Raw genomic sequence first — 18092 nt, forward strand, 5'->3', positions numbered from 1 at the left:
GCAGGAGACACAGGTTCAATCTCTGGGTCCAGAAGATCCTCTGGAGAAGGAAATGGCACCCCACTCCAGTATTCTTGCCTGGGAAATCTCACAGACAGAGGAGCCTGGCAGTCTACAGTCAATGAAGTCGCCAAGAGTCAGATATGACTGAGCAACTAAACAACAAAATATTCATATACATATATATATATATACATGCCACATCTTCTTTACCCATGTCGGTGGGCATTTGGGTTGCTTCTCTGTCTTAGTTATTGAAAAAAGTGGGGCTATAAACATTGGGGTGCATGTATCTTTTCAAATTAGAGTTTTCTTCAGATATGCCCAGAGTGGGATTGCAGGATCATATGGCAAGTTTATTTTTAGTTTTTTTAAGGAACCTCCATACTGTTATCCACAGTGGCTGTATCAATTTATATTGCCACCAACAGTGTAAGAGGGTTCTCTTTTCTCCACACCCTCTCCATTATTTATTGTTTGTACATTTTTTGATGATGGCCATTCTGATCAGTATAAATTGATACCTCATTGTAGTTTTGATTTGATTTGCATTTCTCTAATAATTAGTGATGTTGAATATTTTTCCATGTGTTGGTTGGCCATCAATATGTCTTCTTCGGTGAAATATCTATTTAGATCTTACACCCATTTTTTGATTGGATAGTTTGTTTTTTTTATATTGAGCTGCATAACCTATTTATATATTTTGGATATTAATCCTTTGTCAGTTGTTTCATTTGTAAATATTTTCTCCCATTCTGTCTTGTTTATGGTTTCCTTTGCTGTGCAAAGGCTTTTAAATTTAATTAGGTCCCCCTTGTTAACTTTTTTTATTTCCATTACTCTAGGGGATGGATCAAAGAAAATATTACTGTGATTTATGTCAAAGAGTGTTCTGCCTATATTTACCTCTAGGAGTTTTATAGAATATGGTCTTACATTTAGATCTTTAATCCATTTTGAGTTTACTTTGTTGATGCTGTTAGAGAATGTTCTAATTTCATTATTTTACATGTAGCTATCCAGTTTTTCGAGCATTGCTTATTGAAGAAACTGTCTTTTCTTCCTTGTATATTCTTGCCTCCTTTGTTGTGGATAAATTGACCATATGAGCATGGGTGTATTTCTGGGCTTTGGAATTTCTAGCCACAGCAGTCAGAAAAGGAAAAGAAATAAAAGGAATCCAAATTGGAAAAGAAGTAAAACTGTTACTGTTTGCAGATGATGATGCTATACATAGAAAAAGATACTACCAGAAAGCTACTAGAGCTCATCAATGAATTCAGTAAAGTTGCTGGGTACAAAATTATACACAGAAATTTGTTACATTTCTATACACTAGTAACAAAAGATCAAAAGGGGAAATTAAGACCACATGATAAATATAATTAATACTGCTATATGTTGTATATGAAAGTTGTTAAGAGAATAAATCCTAAGAGTCCTCATTAAAAGGAAAAATATTTTTTCTATTTCTTTAATGTTATATTTATATGACATAATAAATTTTTGCTAAACCTACTGCGATAAGCATTTCATGATGTATGTAAATCATTATGCTGAACACCTTCAACTTATGCAGTACTGTATGTCATTTATATCTCAACAAAACTGGGAGAGAAACAAAAAGTAAAAAAAAGAAAAAAAGAAAAACAAAGAATTTAATAAATTACCATTGCATCAAAAAGGATAAAATGCCTAGGAATGAACCTACCTAAGGAGACATAAGACCTGTACTATGAAAAATATAAGTCCCTGATGAAAAAAATTAAAGCTGATACAAACAAATGGAAATACATACCTTGTTCTTGGAGAGGAAGAATCGATATTGTTAAAATGACCATATAACCCAAGGCAGCCTACAGATGCAGTGCAATTCCTGTCAAATTAAAATGGCATTTTTGGCAGAACTAAAACAAACAAAAAAAATGTTTTAATGTGTATGGAAACACAGAAGACCCTAAATATCCAAAACAGCCTTAAGAAAAAAGAAGATAGTTGGAGGTATCATGCTGACTTCAGACCATATTATAAAGCTGCAATCATCAAAACAGCATGGTACTGGCACAAGAACATACATCTAGATCAATGGAACTGGTTAGTTTTTTAATTTAAAATATCTTTCTGCTATTTAGAAGTTATATTTTTATCTGGTGATTATTTTAAAATTTTCTACCTTGATGTATTATCCCTTCCCTTTTTCTTATAGTTGGTGTCAATGATCTGCCTCAATAAAACTAGTTTATATCTTCTTCCTCTTCTTACTCTCTCTTCTACCATCCAATTTAGTTAGTGGTATATCATTCACATGTTTCTAGTGTTTTTCTTAATACTGTTATACATGTTCGCCCTCCACTCTTGGGCGACGGATCAGCCCCAGGGCAGCCAGTGGCAGCAGTGAGGCCAGGGAACCCTCTGCTCCTGGGTGTCCTCCAACATCGGTTTCAATCTTCCCCAGACCCCCTTCCCAGCCACTCCAGTGGGCCTCTGCCTCAACCCCCGGGCAGCACTTTGACCAACATCCAACAGCCAGTGAAGGTTTACACACTAAACAAGGACCAGCAGTGGGACAACCAGGGCACCAGGTGTGGCATCCAGTTGCATGGAGCAGCTGAAGGGCATGTCCCTGCTAGTCAGAGCCTAAAAAAACGTGGTCCACTGGGGAAGAATGGCAAATCACTGCAGTATTCTTGCCTTGAGAAACCCGTGAAAAGGAAAAAGATACAACACTGAAAGATGAACTCCCCAGCTCGGTAGGTGTCCAATATACTACTGTGAAAAAGCAGGGAAACAGCTCCAGAAAGAATGAAGAGGCTGAGCCAAGGTGGAAACAACACCCAGGTGCGGGTGTGCCTGGTGGTGAAAGTAAAGTCCGATGCTGTAAAGAACAGTGTTGCGTAGGAACCTGGAATGTTAAGTCCATGAATCAAGGTAAATTGGACGTGGTCAAACAGGAGATGGCAAAAATGAACATCGACATTCTAGGATATAGTGAACTAAAGTGGATGGAAATGGGTGAATTTAATTCAGATGACTATTATATCTACTACTGTGGGCAAGAATCCCTTAGAAGAAACGGAGTAGCTCTCAAGGTCAACAAAAGAGTCTGAAATGCAGTACTTGGCTACAATCTCAAAAACGACGGAATGATCTCCATTTGCTTCCAAGGCAAACCATTCAACATCACAGTTACCCAAGTCATGTCCCAACCACTAATGCTGAAGAAGCTGAAGTTGAATGACTCTCTGTAGACCTATGAGACCTCCTAGAACTGACACCAAAAAAGATGTCCTTTTCATTTTAGCTGACTGGAATGCAAAAGTAGGAAGTCAGGAGATACCTAGAGTAACAGGCAAGTTTGGCCTTGGAGTACAAAATGAAGCAAGGCAAAGCCTAACAGTTTTGCCAAGAGAACAAACTGGTCATAGCAAACACCCTCCTCCAACAACACAAGAGATGACTCTACACATGGACAGCACCAGGTGGTCAATACCAAAATCAGATTGATTATATTCTTTGCATCTGAAGATGGAGAAGCTCTATACCATCAGCAAAAAACAAGACCTGGAGCTGACTGTGGTTCAGATCATAAACTCCTTATTGCAAAATTCAGGCTCAAACTGAAGACAGTAGGGAAAACCACTAGTCCGTTCAGGTTATGACCTAAATTAAATCCCTGTGATTGTACAGTGGAGGTGATGAATAGATTCAAAGGACTGGATCTGGCAGGCAGAGTGCCTGAAGAACTATGGATGGTGGTTCATACTGTTATGCAGGAGGTGGTGACTAGAACCATCCCCAAGAAGAAGCAATGCAAGAAAACAAAGTGGTTATCCGAGGAGGCCTTACAAATAGCTGAGAAAAGAAGAGAAGTGAAAGGCAAAGGAGAAAGGGAAACATATACCCAACTGAATGCAGAGTTTCAGAGGACAGCAAGGAGAGATAAGAACATCTTCTTAGGTGAACATTGCAAAGAAATAGAGGAAAACAATAGAATAGGGAAGACTAGAGATCTCTTCAAGAAAATTAGAGATACCAAGGTAACATTTCATGCAAAGAAGGGTACAATAAAGGACCTAACATGAGCAGAGGAGATTAAGAAGTGGCAAGAATACACAGAAGAACTGTACAAAAAAGGTCTTAATAAACTGGATAACCACGATGGTATAGTTACTCACCTACAGCCAGACATCCTAGAATGTGACGTCACGCGGGCCTTAGGAAGCATCACTACAAACAAAGCTAGTGGAGGTGATGGAATTCTAGCTGAGCTATTTAAAATACTAAAAGATGATGCAGTTAAAGTGCTGCACTCAGTAAGTCAGAAATTTGGAAAACTCAGCAGTGGCCACAGCACTGGAAAAGGTCAGTTTTCATTCCAATCCCGAAGAAGGGTAATGCCAGAGAATGTTCAAGCTGCCACACAATTGCATTCATTTTACATGCTAGCAAGGTATTGCTCAAAATCCCTCAAGCTAGGCTTCAACAATAAATGAACTGAGAACTTCCAGATGTACAAGCTGAATTTAGAGAAGGCAGAGGAACCAGAGATCAAATTGCCAACATCTGCTGGATCATAGAAAAAGCAAGGGAATTTTTAAAAAATCTACTTCTGCTTATTTGACTGCACTAAAGCCTCTGACTATGTGGATCACAACAAACTGTGGAAAATTCTGAAAGACATGGGAATACCAGACCACCTTACTTGACTCCCAAGAAACCTATTTGCAGGTCAAGAAGCAATAGTTAGAACTGGACATGGAACAGTAGACTGGTTCAAAATTGGGAAAGTATATCAAGGTTGTACATTGTCACCCTGCTTATTTAACTTATATGCAGAGTACATCATGTAAAATGCAGGGCTGAATGAAGCACAGGCTAGAATCAAGACTGCCAGGAGAAATATCAGTTACCTCAGAAATGCAGATGATACCACATTAATGGCAGAAAGTGAAGAAAAACTAGAGAGCCTCTTGATGAAGGTGAAAGAGAAGAGTGAAAAAGCTGGCTTACAATTCAGCATTCCAAAAACAAAGATCATGGCATCTAGTCCCATCATTTCATGGCAGATAGATGGGGAAACAGTGACAGACTTTATTTTCTTGGGCTCCAAAATCACTGCAGACAGTGACTCTAGCCAGAAAATTAAAATGTGCTTGCCTCTTGGAAGAAAAGCTATAACAAACCTAGACAGCATATTTAAAAGCAGAGACATCACTTTGCTGACAAAAGGCTGTCTGGTGAAAGCTATGGTTTTTCCAGTAGTCACATATACATGTGAGAGTTGGACCATAAAGAAAGCTGAGTACTGAAGAATTGGTGCTTTTGAACTGTGGTGCTGGAAAAGACTCTTGAGAGTCCCATGGACAACAAGAAGATCAAACCAATGAATCCTAAAGGAAATCAACTCTGAATATTCATTGGAAGGACTGGTGCTGAAGCTGAAGCTCCAGTAGTTTGGCCACCTGATGCTAATAGTGGACTTATTGGAAAAGACCCTGATGCTGGGAAAGATTGAGGGCAAGAGGAGAAGTGGGCAACAGAGAATGAGACAGTTGGATGGCATCACTGACTCAATGGACATGAGTTTGAGCAAACTTCAGGAAATAGTGAAGGACAGAGAAACCTGGTGTGCTGCAGTTCATGGCATCCCAAAGAGTTGGACATTACTTAGCAACTGAACAACAACAAATTATATAAGTTCAGATGTGTATATTTGACCTGCCAACTTTGAATACTATCTTGTACTCCCATGTAGTACAGCTGAAGCAACTGTGGTGGACTCTGCTTTCTATCACTTTTGTTTTGGCAGAATATTCTCCTCTATCATTTGTATCTGTACCTTTGCTTTTACTTGGCTGTACATTTAAATACATTTACTGCTCCCTCAATTTCCCTTTGCCAAACCTCCATTCATTCTTGACTTGCTGGAACTCATCTTCTCATAATTTTCTCAAGAACAATCCATGTGACTGTTATTTCCTGAACTCATACCTGTTTTAAATGGTTTGTCTGTAACCTTTATCCATGAAAGAATAGCCTAGATGGGTATAAACATTTCTTAGCTCATACTTGTTTATTTCTTTCAGTATCTTCAGGCATTGAATTTGGTTGCCAAGAACTATGTTACCAGCCTGATTGTCTTTCCTTTTTGCTGAAATATTCAAATAATTCTCTTTATCTTTAAAACATAATAATGTTATAAGGCTATATCATGAACACTGTCCTTATATTTCTTTATTATACTAGGGCAATCTTCTTGCAGCTTTTCAATGTGTAGGATTAAGTATTTATGTTAGAAATTCTCTGTTTTGAAAGACTAAATCTGTGATTGCTTGTCTTAGATTTCTCTCCTGAAACTGACATCTCCTCTGCTCCTGATTTTCCTCCCCTTTTCCCTGGTTGGAGACCAAAGATCACTAGATGGTGGCTGTCCCGTTTTTATTTCTTCTTAATTAATGAAAAGATATTGTGGAACTTGTACATTTTTAATTGTTTAACATTTATATCTCTGTGAATTAAGTTTCCATAGTGATTAACAATATGAATGCCAATGCAGGAGACACAGGAGACATGGATTTGATCTCTGGGTCAGGAAGACCCCCTGGAGGAAGAAATGGCAACCCACTCCAGTGTTCTTGCCTGGAGAATCCCATGGACAAAGGAGCCTGGTGGGCTACAGTCCATGGGGTCACAAAGAATTGGACATGGCTGAGCATGCACACACACACACACACACAATTTTTCTGAAATGATGAGATAAAGCATAATATATGGGCATGGTACTATGTCTTTTTTTTAATTTCTTTTTTTGGAGAATCAACAGAAAAGGGAATTACAAGCACCCAGATGTGGACCACAGTGCCTGTTCAATGCAATGTGATTTCACATGACAAATGCTTTCCTTATCTTAAAGTTTCATGAAATTTTATTACCATCACATTTTAGCATACCATTTTGTTGAGTTTGCCTGATGATAAGGGAATAATAAATTACTTCCATATGATAAGAAAAATGCTTTCCCTTTTAATCATAGCTTTCTTATTTTGAGCTCCAATTATGTATATGTGGCATTTCTTTCACCTGTAGTCTCTGTCTACCGTTTCCCCTGTAACCTTTTGTTTCTTTATTTCTGTCTCATTTTGTTCACTTTACTAATTTTCATTTTTATGTTTTTTTACTGTGGTATCTGTACCTGTTTTCTCTCTGCTTCCTTATAATGTAACTTCATCTCTGAAATTATTTTAACTCTTTTTTCCCCTGAGTTTAGTCAGTTCCTGTTTCATAGCTTCCCATGGGCTCATACATCTTTGCTTCATTGTTTTCCTTAATGGATGTGATGCTTCAGTGCTAAATTAAAGCATACATACCCCTTCAAGAGACAAAATAAAATACAGTGTTTAACTTGAGATCAAACCTCACTTGATGTTCCGGTTAAGACAAAAATAAAATGAATTAGAAGTTTAAAACACAAGCACATCACCAGTAGACTCTGCTGGAAGGTAAAACCTGTACCTGCTGGTACCCCAGTCACCCGCATGTGACAAACCCAAACCAAGGCAGTGCCCAGAAGGAAACGTTTATCAGGCAACTGCCTCCACCTCTAGAGGTTTTAAGTTGAGAAATTGCAGATAGTGATACTGTCCTTCCAGAAATACTGTCCTTGGAGCAATACTGCTTGAACATCATTGGAAACTCAGGTCGGCTACAGGAGAAAAATGAGTATTTCTAGCTGTGCAAATTGCTCTTGCAAATCAAATCAGGATTCTGCACGTAAAGAATCAGAGGGGAATATTGATTAGATAATTGACTGGCATCTGCCATTGTTGAACATTTGGCCTGGAAACAGGATACAGACTGTAACTGGACCTATGGCTATTCCCATAGAGGTGGACTTAATCTTCAAAATGGGATATAAATTAAGAGGAAAAAAAGAACAAGAAGAAGAGTGGAAAGGGGGAGGGAATTCGTGTGCTTTAAGGGCAGGAAAAGCCAAAGAGCCAGCAATGGGGACAGAGTGTTCAGAGTCATAGGACAAAGGGGCTGTCAGGATGTCATGTTGGACAGAGGCCTTCTGGTGTCTGCCTAGTGGCCTGGAGGCCTGCTAGTGTTTAGGGGATGACACATGAATTAGAATTTCATGTAGTACAGGTGAGTCTATGGGGAACAGGGTAAAGACCCAGCAGGTGAAAACACTGGCAAGGTGGGGGTGGAGGGATCCGCAAGGAGGGAAAGTCCTGTTACTGAGTCATGACGGCACAGGAGAGGGAGATTTCAAGGGTGGTCAGCGGCCAGGAGCCCTGACACCCACAACAAGGTCAGGTTCAAGGGAGCTATAGCCCCCAGAAGCTTAGGCTTTGATCAAGACAGACCTGGATTTGAATCTCAGTTCTGTCACTTGCAAGCTGGATTTCAACCATAAGCGACAGAGGTTAGACTATTCATAATAAATGAAAACTTGTTATGAATAGTCTCAACACTAAGAGCTATCCATGTGCCCAGAACTGTACAAATGTAGCCTCCTCGCCTCACTTACCCCTCCTTGGAACTTTCATTCGGGGCATTTTGTTATCCCAATTGCACAGAAACATAACCTGAGGTTTCCCGTGGTGGTATGCTGTACTTACAGTCACGGAAGTAGCCAGGGAGTGGGGCCAGACCCAAAGCCTGGGCTCTTTACTGCTCTGCTGAACCCTCCTCTAATAAGTGAGCTGGCTTCAGGGCTCGTCGCCTGTGGCTGCCCCAGTCACCCAGCTATGCATCCCGCCCGCCCTCAGCCCACTCCCTCACTGAGGTGGTGCCACCATGGTGGGCCTCTGTCCCACCCGGCCTCAGCCTGCTCCCTCACTGAGGTAGTGCCACCATGGTGGGCCTCTGTCCCGCCCGGCCTCAGCCTGCTCCCTCACTGAGGTGGTGCCACCGTGGTGGGCCTCTGTCCCACCCGGCCTCAGCCCACTCCCTCACTGAGGTGGTGCCAGCCTCAGTCCACTCCATCAGTGAGGTGATGCCACCATGGTGGACCTCTGTCCCACCAGGCCTCAGCCCACTCCCTCACTGAGGTGGTGCCGGCCTCAGCCTGCTCCCTCATTGAGGTGATGCCACCATGGTGGGCCTCTGTCCTGCCCGGCCTCAGCCCACTCCCTCACTGAGGTGGTGCCACCATGGTGGGCCTTTGTCCCGCCCAGACTCAGCCCACTCCCTCCTGAGGTGGTGCCGGCCTCAGCCCGCTCCCTCACTGAGGTAGTGCCACCATGGTGGGCCTCTGTCCTGCCCGGCCTCAGCCCACTCCCTCACTGAGGTGGTGCCACCATGGTGGGCCTTTGTCCCGCCCAGACTCAGCCCACTCCCTCCTGAGGTGGTGCCGGCCTCAGCCCGCTCCCTCACTGAGGTAGTGCCACCATGGTGGGCCTCTGTCCCACCCGGCCTCAGCCCACTCCCTCACTGAGGTGGTGCCACCATGGTGGGCCTTTGTCCCGCCAGGCCTCAGCCCACTCCTTCACTGAGGTGGTGCCGGCCTCAGCCCGCTCCCTCACTGAGGTGATGCCACCGTGGTGGGCCTCTGTCCCACCCAGCCTCAGCCCACTGCCTTACTGAGGTGGTGCCACCGTGGTGGGCCTTTGTCCCGCCCAGCCTCAGCCCACTCCCTCCTGAGGTGATGCCGGCCTCAGCCCACTCCCTCACTGAGGTGGTGCCACCATGATGGGCCTCTGTCCCGCTTGGCCTCAGCCCGCTGCCTTACTGTGGTGGTGCCGGCCTCAGCCCGCTCCCTCACTGAGGTGATGCCACCATGGTGGGCCTCTGTCCCGCCTGGCCTCAGCCCGCTGCCTTACTGTGGTGGTGCCACCATGGTGGGCCTCTGTGCCCTTCACCTCATCTTCCCTCCATGTGACTTCTGTTGGGATTCTCCCAGACTTAAGAGTGGACAAGATGAAAGGGGATCTTGAAACGTATGCTCTCTGAGCACCAAACCCTACTCCTAGGCCACCAAGAGCCTGTCCCTCTCCGCTGTATTTTCTGTCTTTAGATACAGTCTGTATGACCCGCCAGTGTCAAGCTCATCCCTGGGGCATCCCTCCCTGTCCACGTGTCTGTAAGTTACCACTTGCGTTCCTGGTTGTGCTGAGCAGCTGTCTGTGGAACTGTGCAGAGCTGGAAGCAGATCTCAGAACCCCTAAACTTCTGAGGACTTTGTCTGCTGTCTGTCCTGCTTGCTTCCCCTTCAGTGGCCTCATGGACCCTTTCCACATGCATAGACACTGGGGTCCTGGATCCCTGAGGAATTCTGAATTCTTTAAAATCTTAAACTCAAGCACTTGGGGCTCATTTGGGAGCTGCGATCTGTGGACCGTGCTGCCCCCTCTGTCTTCACTCTCAACTCGTACTTACCGGATATCCATTTGCTAAGCGGTGTGGCCCAGGTGAGAACCAGGATGCTCGCCGGTTAAGGATATGGGCAGGTGTTTAGCAGACGGAGCAGGAGTCCAGGGCAGTGATGGGAGAATACAGTGGAGGCAAGAGCAAGTGGGGAAAATCAGCGAGTGCGAGGTCTCTGGGTAGGAGATCAGAGCGGACTGGCCTTTGCTGATGGCTGGACACGTGCTTCCCAGCATCACCCCAGCTGATCCTCTAGGCATGCAGAAGGAACATACCCTCACCCTGGAGCGCTGGTCCACGGAGGCTATGCATGATCACTGGGGTGTGGCCTTCATACTCCAGCCTGATCACCTGTGATGGGAACGTAGATCGGGGGCTCTGGAAGGATCTCCTGTCAGGAATGGGTAGTAACAGCAGGACACACTCTTTCCTGAGGGTGGGAGAAGTGCCGTTGGCTGACTTCTGGGAGCAGAAGCTGGGGTGGGGCACAGCTCTGCCACGACCAGGTCTTGTGTACAGAACAGCCCTGCAGGAAGATGCAGTCAGTGGAAAGATGAGATTGGAGGGTTCACATGCAAACACTGTGGTGCAGCAACCTTCTAAGCCTCACTTTCTGTTTGTGAGGAGCCAGGACAATGCCTGCTCCCCGTGGCACTGTGGGATAATAAAACCCACGGCTACACACAGTGCTCCACGTGAGCTGTTTCCCTCATAGCCAGTATTCGTGGGGCTCGTGTCATTGCTAATACATGCACCCATATTAACATGTCTGCATTCCATGATAAGATTGCATTCTCAGTGCCTCTCCTCCACCTCCCCTCTCCCTGCCCTTTTCCCCCAACAGTTTCAGCCCTCCCTGGGACATTTGCGACCCTTGGCCCTGCTTTAGAGCAAGGTGCCCACCCAGGTCATCGCCCCTGCTAAGGAATAATGTCCCTAAAGGCAGAGCCTGTCCTACCCTCAGTAGACCACACCCTGGAGCATGGATGCCCATTTGATAGACACAAGCACTTAGACTTGAAAGTGCATTTGCAATCACGCAGGCAATGTGTGTACACTGTGATTGTTAGTCGTGTGCAAGAGTGAAAGAGAGTGCTTTTATTTCTTCTTCAACTGGTTTCCGTGACACAACTACTAAACAGTATTGGGGCTGCCTTCCACAAAGGACCCTACCTGTCACTACTTACAAAAACACCCCCAGACCTTGCTGAGGTTTAGTTGAATAACCTGGATGATTTTGTTTGCTTTTCTTCCCCACTGAGATATGCAAAGATGCTTCTGTTGTGTCTTTGTTACCTGACTGTGAAGGAAAAAAATATGATTAAATTGTAAATGATTGTATGATAGAATTTAAACATTTTCTGATTGATAGTATCAAGTCTGTGGCAGAAAAAAAAAATTAGAAAGACCAGAGGAAGATGTTCAGATATTATTTTAGATATTCCAAGCCTTGTTCTGTTGTCTGTACCACATAATTAGTCAATATAGTAAATACCTGCATTTTGAAGTTAGTTGGGAGAGGGTAAGATTTTACTTGCTTTTTAAAATTAGAGCTGAGCTTTTAATTCTTTGCCTTTAAAAGGTACATGGTTGCCTAATGGAATTGGATGCAATGTGAGCTACCTCCTTCCTTCCACTGAAAGTCCACCAAGTCTCGGAGTCAGGGTTCAGAGCTCCCACTCTGAGTCCAGACCCCATCAGCTTCCCCTCGTGCTGTGAACCCCCAGCACCCATCCTGGCCAAGTGTGCCCACAGCGGGCACAGCTGTCTTGCCTGATGTCTCACCCAGTTCATCACCTGAACTCTGAGGTGGCCTCCCACCAAAGCTCCCGCTCAGTGAGCATCCCCCACCCCAAGCTTCTGCACTCTCCAAACTAAGCTTCAAGGAAGCACTAAAATACTGAGTGAGAGCCCAAGGTGGAAATTCTTTTTGTTTACTTTTTCTTCCTCTGTGCTTTGCTTCCCTCAGAAAATAAGCTCTGCAGCTAGGTTTTCAGAGGCATGGAAGGTTCTGCAGGGTCTATGAATCTAAGGCCAGGATACTAGGTACGTCATGTACCTCAGAGGGACCTCAGGCATGGGTGAGAAATTCTGCTTTTAGAGAGTACACATCAGGGCATTTTACTCCTTCAAAAAATGAGAACTAAAACTACAAGGGCCTACTGTATAGCACAGGCAACTATATTCAATATCTAGTAATAACCTATAATGGAAAAGAGTCTGAAAAAGAATAGACCTATATATGTGTAGGTATAACAACCTCTTTGCTGCACTCCTGAAACATTGTAAATCAACTATACTTCAGGTTTGTTTTTTTTTTAAGGGTAATGAAAATGTTCTGGGATTGTATAGTGTGGATAGTTGCACAACTCTGTGACTATACTAAAAACCATTGAGTGAAAAACCAAAAAAGGAAAAGAACTTTAAAAAAAAAAACATGAACTACTGGTGGGTAGTTTGAGTGAACAGGTGCTAACAGAGACCCTTCTTTGCAAGGTTCTTTCCTAACATGTGACCATTATTCATGCATCAGTATTGTAATCTCTTATCATTTCTCATCTCCAGGCAAAAACTGGGACCTCACGGCCGCTCTGAGTGACTATGAGCAGCTCCGACAGGTGCACACAGCCAACCTTCCACCTGTGTTCAACGAGGGCAGGTGCCCCAAACAGCCTGAGCGAGAGCCACCCCCGCCCGGGCACACAGCCGAGCGGCCCTGCCTGCCCAGGCAGGACGACATCGCCCAAGGTACTGGCTTCAGGGCCTGCCAGGCGCCAGCTTCCTGGTCCAGCATGGTTTACAGGGGGCTGGGGCAGGGGTGCACAGAAGGGTGAGGCCATCGTCTTTCCCAGCTGCAGGCAGATGGGGCTCTTCAGGCACCACACCTCACCCTGTCGTTTACAGCTTCCGTTCCTGCCTCAGGGGCAAGGGAGAGTGAGTCCACTTCTCTGGGACCCCACATTCCTCCTGGAGTCCTGGTTTTCCCAGACTTGACATCTCTCACCCTTGCAAAACTGTTTCCCAAGCGGCATAGACTCCAAACCTGTTCGACACTGATATTCATCATCCATGTGTTTCATGGGATGAATTCTTTTTTTCCAAATTGGGAAAATTTCATTGTAACAAATATATATAAAGGAAACCTGAGAGTTTTCTTCTCCACATCTCCCATACCTCCCAGAGACTAACCAGTGGCCCCATCCAGTTCTGTCTCCTTCTGCTCCTTCTTACTTTGCTTGTTCAGAATGCAAACACATCCAAGTCAGATGCACATACTGCATTTGGCAGAGTTCTGGTTTCCTTGAGCAATAGATCGTGATCATATTCTCTTCATATTTTATCCCATAGTATATGATTTTTTTTAAACCCTGTCTGTTCATGGTGATTCTGTTTCTTCTTAGATTTTGTTGTTAGTGGTGTTTTTTTTGACATTACAGGCACTGCTATAATAAACTTTATACCATAATTTGTACATACTAGTGCTTTTATTTCTATAGGTTGGCATTTCCAAGGTGGATTTGCTGTACCAACACATGTGTTTTTTTTGTTTAATAACATCAGAACTTGGTTCCCAAACACATATCTTTTCACCATGTGTGAAACTGGGTGTTTCCATTCATTCTTGCCAGGACTGGGTGTTCTCATGATGGTTTTCCTACTTTGTTTTTCTACTTTGAAGGGTAAAAAAATAGTTTCATCTTGTCATTTGCTTGTTAGCCAGTTGGATTTCCTCTTCTGTGATATTCTTATTCATGTACTTTGCCCATTTTTCTATTGTTTTGTTTGCATTTTTCTTATCAATTTGCAGCATTCTTTATAACGAAGACTAAACTACAAATGTATTTTGCATATATATGTATATACATATATATATATATATACATCCCACAGTATTATTTGCCTTATCATTATTCACAGAAAATTCTGCCTTACAAAATGTTTATATTACTATACATTCATGACTAATGGGTGACCTCTCCCTTTATTTAGAAATTCTCCCGAAATTCAAAGTTACTGATATGTTTTCTTGTATTTGTTTTTTAAATTTTAGGTCTTATAAGCGATTTGAAATTTTTGTAAATAATAGCTAAGAATCTAGTTTTGCTTCTCTGGATTGAGAATGAGGTAGTCTAGTATATTTATTAAATAAAGCATCCCTTTCCCACTGAACTAACATGCCAACTTTGCTGTACATTAACTCAGCAAAAATGTATTTGACTCTGTTTCTGGGCTCTGTGTGACCACCCAACCTGCTATACTTGACTCATATAGCTTCATATAGTATTACTCTGCAAAGGCTAGTTCCTTTATTGCCATTCTTTTTCAAAACTTTTTCACTATTTTTGGATATTTATTCTACCATATTAATCTTAAAACTGGAATTCTGATTGGAAGTGGATTGGATTTTTTTATTTTATTTCAGGGATAATGAGCATATTGTAATACTGTTTTTCCACTCAAGAATATTTCATATACTGCTCCATTTATTCACATTCTGTTAAGAGTTTAGGCACAATAAAAGCAATTTATTTTTTATCCAGTCATGTCATAAATTCTCTTATTAATACTAGTTGTTCTCAGAGAGTCTCTTGGATTTTCTACATGTACAATCATAAGATCTGAAATGATTTAATACTCCTCTTAATATTTACACAATGGATTCTAATTCTCCAATGGCCTTAGGTCAACCTTCCCACGCTGTGAGTCATTATTGTCTGTTTCTGTTAGCTCAACCTGATTATTCAGGCTATATTGGAAACTCTATCTTGGATTTTTGTCCTATGCTTACTTACTCTGTTGTCCAGAAAAGCCAAACTTGAGTTAGAAAATTTAATGCTCGTTATCTGTTTCTTCTCTTAGCTTTTCTTCTCTTTCCACTACATTTTGGGCTGTATTTGTAGGTGCGTATGTATTCACAATTGTGAGGTTGTCTGGCTCTAATGTGTTTTTTAACAATATATAGAGTATCTCTATGTCCCATATAATTGTTTTTATCTTTAAATCTGTTTTAGTTGATATTAAACCTCTCCCCTGCCTTTGTCTTGGTTCATATTTGCCTGGAATCACATTTTTTCAACCTTTCTTATCCTTGTATATCAAATATAATTATTGTAAGTAATTTATCATCAAGTATCACTCTATTATTTAACCCAAGAGTCTGTCTTTTAAGCAGTGAATTTCATCTACTTATTTTATTTTTATTATTGTCCTGTCTGTGCTTCTTTATGTTGCATTTTTATTTGCCATGCTTTTTTGTATGTGTTTTTCTCCTTTTCTATCTTTTCTGGCTAAGTAAATTTTTCAACTAGTTTGAAAGTTATATATTCTCCTTATGTTATAGTTACCTCTATTCTATTAAAACCTATATTTAGGTTTTCTCTCTATTAATTTTTAAAATTATCAACAGCTATATTTTACCCTGTTTTTATCTTCCCCCTCCTACCTCCATGTGCCCTCAGTCATATTTAGGTTCTTTTTATTGCTTGTTTAGACAACAGTCAACTTCTTTATTTACTCATATTTACCTTTTACTAAAAGAATACTTTTCCAAAGACTTTGCTAAAAAAAATTTTGCCTGATCAGTCTCCTAAGGCTGTCAGTACCTAAAGATGTTTATATGATGTACTTAAATTTTTGTTTGGTGGAATAACAATCTGGGTCCAAATTATTTTCCTTTAAAACCATTCCACTCCTCCATTGTCTTCTTGCATCTCATTTTCATGTCTTCTAAGAGATTGCCTTGACTTGCTCTTCTAACATCCTAATTTATTCTTCACGTGAACCGTTCTGTTAATCGGCATTTCTCATTCCAAATTTCTGCTTTCTCGTTACTTTTATTGTTTCACATTGTAATATTCTATCTCTCTGAACATATCCCCTAGGTTTATTTTAAAACCTTGTCCTCCTGATGTGTTCCAGCCCAAGTACTTTGTGAACTTTCTATAACCATGTTCTCACTGCCGAGACATTTCCTAAGTTTCGCCTGTGAACACACAGTACCTTGCAGTCACCAGCCATCTTGGCTCATGGTATCAGGGGAAAAGGACTAAGGCATGGACTCTGTTTTGTGTTCCTCTGAATGAGAGCATGGAGGGAAGTGCACTCAAAGTGGCTAGCTCTGAATGCTTTAATGTGGGCTCAAAATGTTCTCCACTGGCTCTCTTCGCCACAGTTGGCTTTACTGCTTAGGGAACTCTCAGTTCCTCTGTCCTCGAAATTACTCATTTGTAGGAGCTTCCACTTTCTTGTGTAACTGTCAGCTCACAGGGAGTGTAGGAGAAAAGAAAGAAGGCTTGGGGCCAGCCCACCTGTTCCTGTTGCGGTTGGCGCCCAGCTCCATGAGATTTGCCCTGATGCTTCTCCAGTGGCTTTGGCCGTGGCTGTGGCTGGCCTGCATTGTGGTGGTGATGCTTCAGGCAGTTACCCCCACAGGGCTAGCTGCGGGGAGGAAAAGCGCAGCCAGAACACCCGCCTCAGCCCGTTCCCACCCACCTACTCCTGTGGGCCTCCTGGGCGGGTTAGGAAGAGGGTGTTGAGGTGTGGTCACTGACTTGGCCCCCTTGTTATCCCGTTCTTAAAGTCTCCTTCATTCTGCCCTTAGATCTGACCTCTTCTAATCATTTAGCTTGGTCTTTCTGTGACTGTGTGCTCCTTCAGCACCACACTGGACAGCCTCCCAGCGTCTCTCATGCAGTGGAGATCCAGAGAGCTGACAACTTGGCAGTTGCTGCTCTTTCTGAGCAGCAAACAATCTAACCCATTATCTTATCCTCCCAGGGAAAGGTCTAGAAGGATCCTTCTCTCTGTTCTCAGACAGATTAGCAGAATCAGGGCCTTACACGGATACTCACCACTATCTTATTTTTATCAGGAAAAAAAAAAAAACACAGAAGTCTATCATAACATAATTTCATTAACTGAGCCTTGTGAACAAACATATGTATTTTTTTAAATTTATTTAATTTTGGCTGTGCTGGGTCTTCATTGCTGAGTGGGCTTTCTCTAGGTGTGGCGAGCAGGCTTCTCATTGTGGTAGCTTCTCTTGTTGCAGAGCACAGGCTCTAGGGCTTGTGGGCTTCAGTTGTTGTGGGCTCACTAGTTATGGCACACAAGCTTAGCTGGCCTGAAGCATGTGGAATCTTCCCAAATCAGGGATCAAACCAGCATCTCCTGCATTGCAAGGTGGCTTCTTAACCACTGGACCACCAAGGATGCCCTATATTTTTAACAAGTAGAAATTGTAGTTTCTGAATTAGATCTATATATACCCTTTAATTGAATTCTTCCTGAAGTCACAGTCTCCTAAAATGGAAGATAAAACCCTCCATATTCTAAATCAACAACAATAACTCATGAACCACCTCTGGCCACTGCCTGTTTTTTCAGCAAAGTCTTATTAGAACACATTGTTTATTCACTGTCTATGGCCACTTTCATGCTGCAAAGACAGAGTTGAGTAGTTGTGACTGAGAATGGTATGGCCCTCAAAGCCTGAAATATTTATATCTGTCCCTTTTAGAAAAGTTGGCTTCCCTGGTGGCTCAGACGGTAGAGTCCGCCTGCAGTGCAGGAGACCCGAGTTCGATCCCTGGGTTGGGAAGATTTTTGTCTACCTGCTTTAAAATGTACCCAGGACTTGTTTTAATCAGATATGATGAGACACACAGATGGGGACATGACTCTCCTAGAAGAAGAGGTTCTTAAACTCACAGTTCCCT

General features: G+C 42.6%; 1 protein-coding gene across 4 annotated transcripts in view; it reads left to right on the forward strand.

The window, feature by feature from the left end:
• Positions 1-18092, forward strand: part of OTUD7A (OTU deubiquitinase 7A) — a 380724-nt gene that overhangs the window by 281986 nt on the left and 80646 nt on the right. For all 4 annotated transcript variants that reach the window (XM_043922484.1, XM_043922486.1, XM_043922483.1 and 1 more), the window contains one exon: positions 12940-13122. In XM_043922484.1, coding sequence (XP_043778419.1) covers positions 12940-13122 — 183 coding nt within the window. The remainder of the gene's footprint in view (positions 1-12939; positions 13123-18092) is intronic.

This window comes from Cervus elaphus, chromosome 13 (genome assembly GCF_910594005.1).
Source record: "Cervus elaphus chromosome 13, mCerEla1.1, whole genome shotgun sequence".
NCBI lineage: Eukaryota > Metazoa > Chordata > Mammalia > Artiodactyla > Cervidae > Cervus > Cervus elaphus.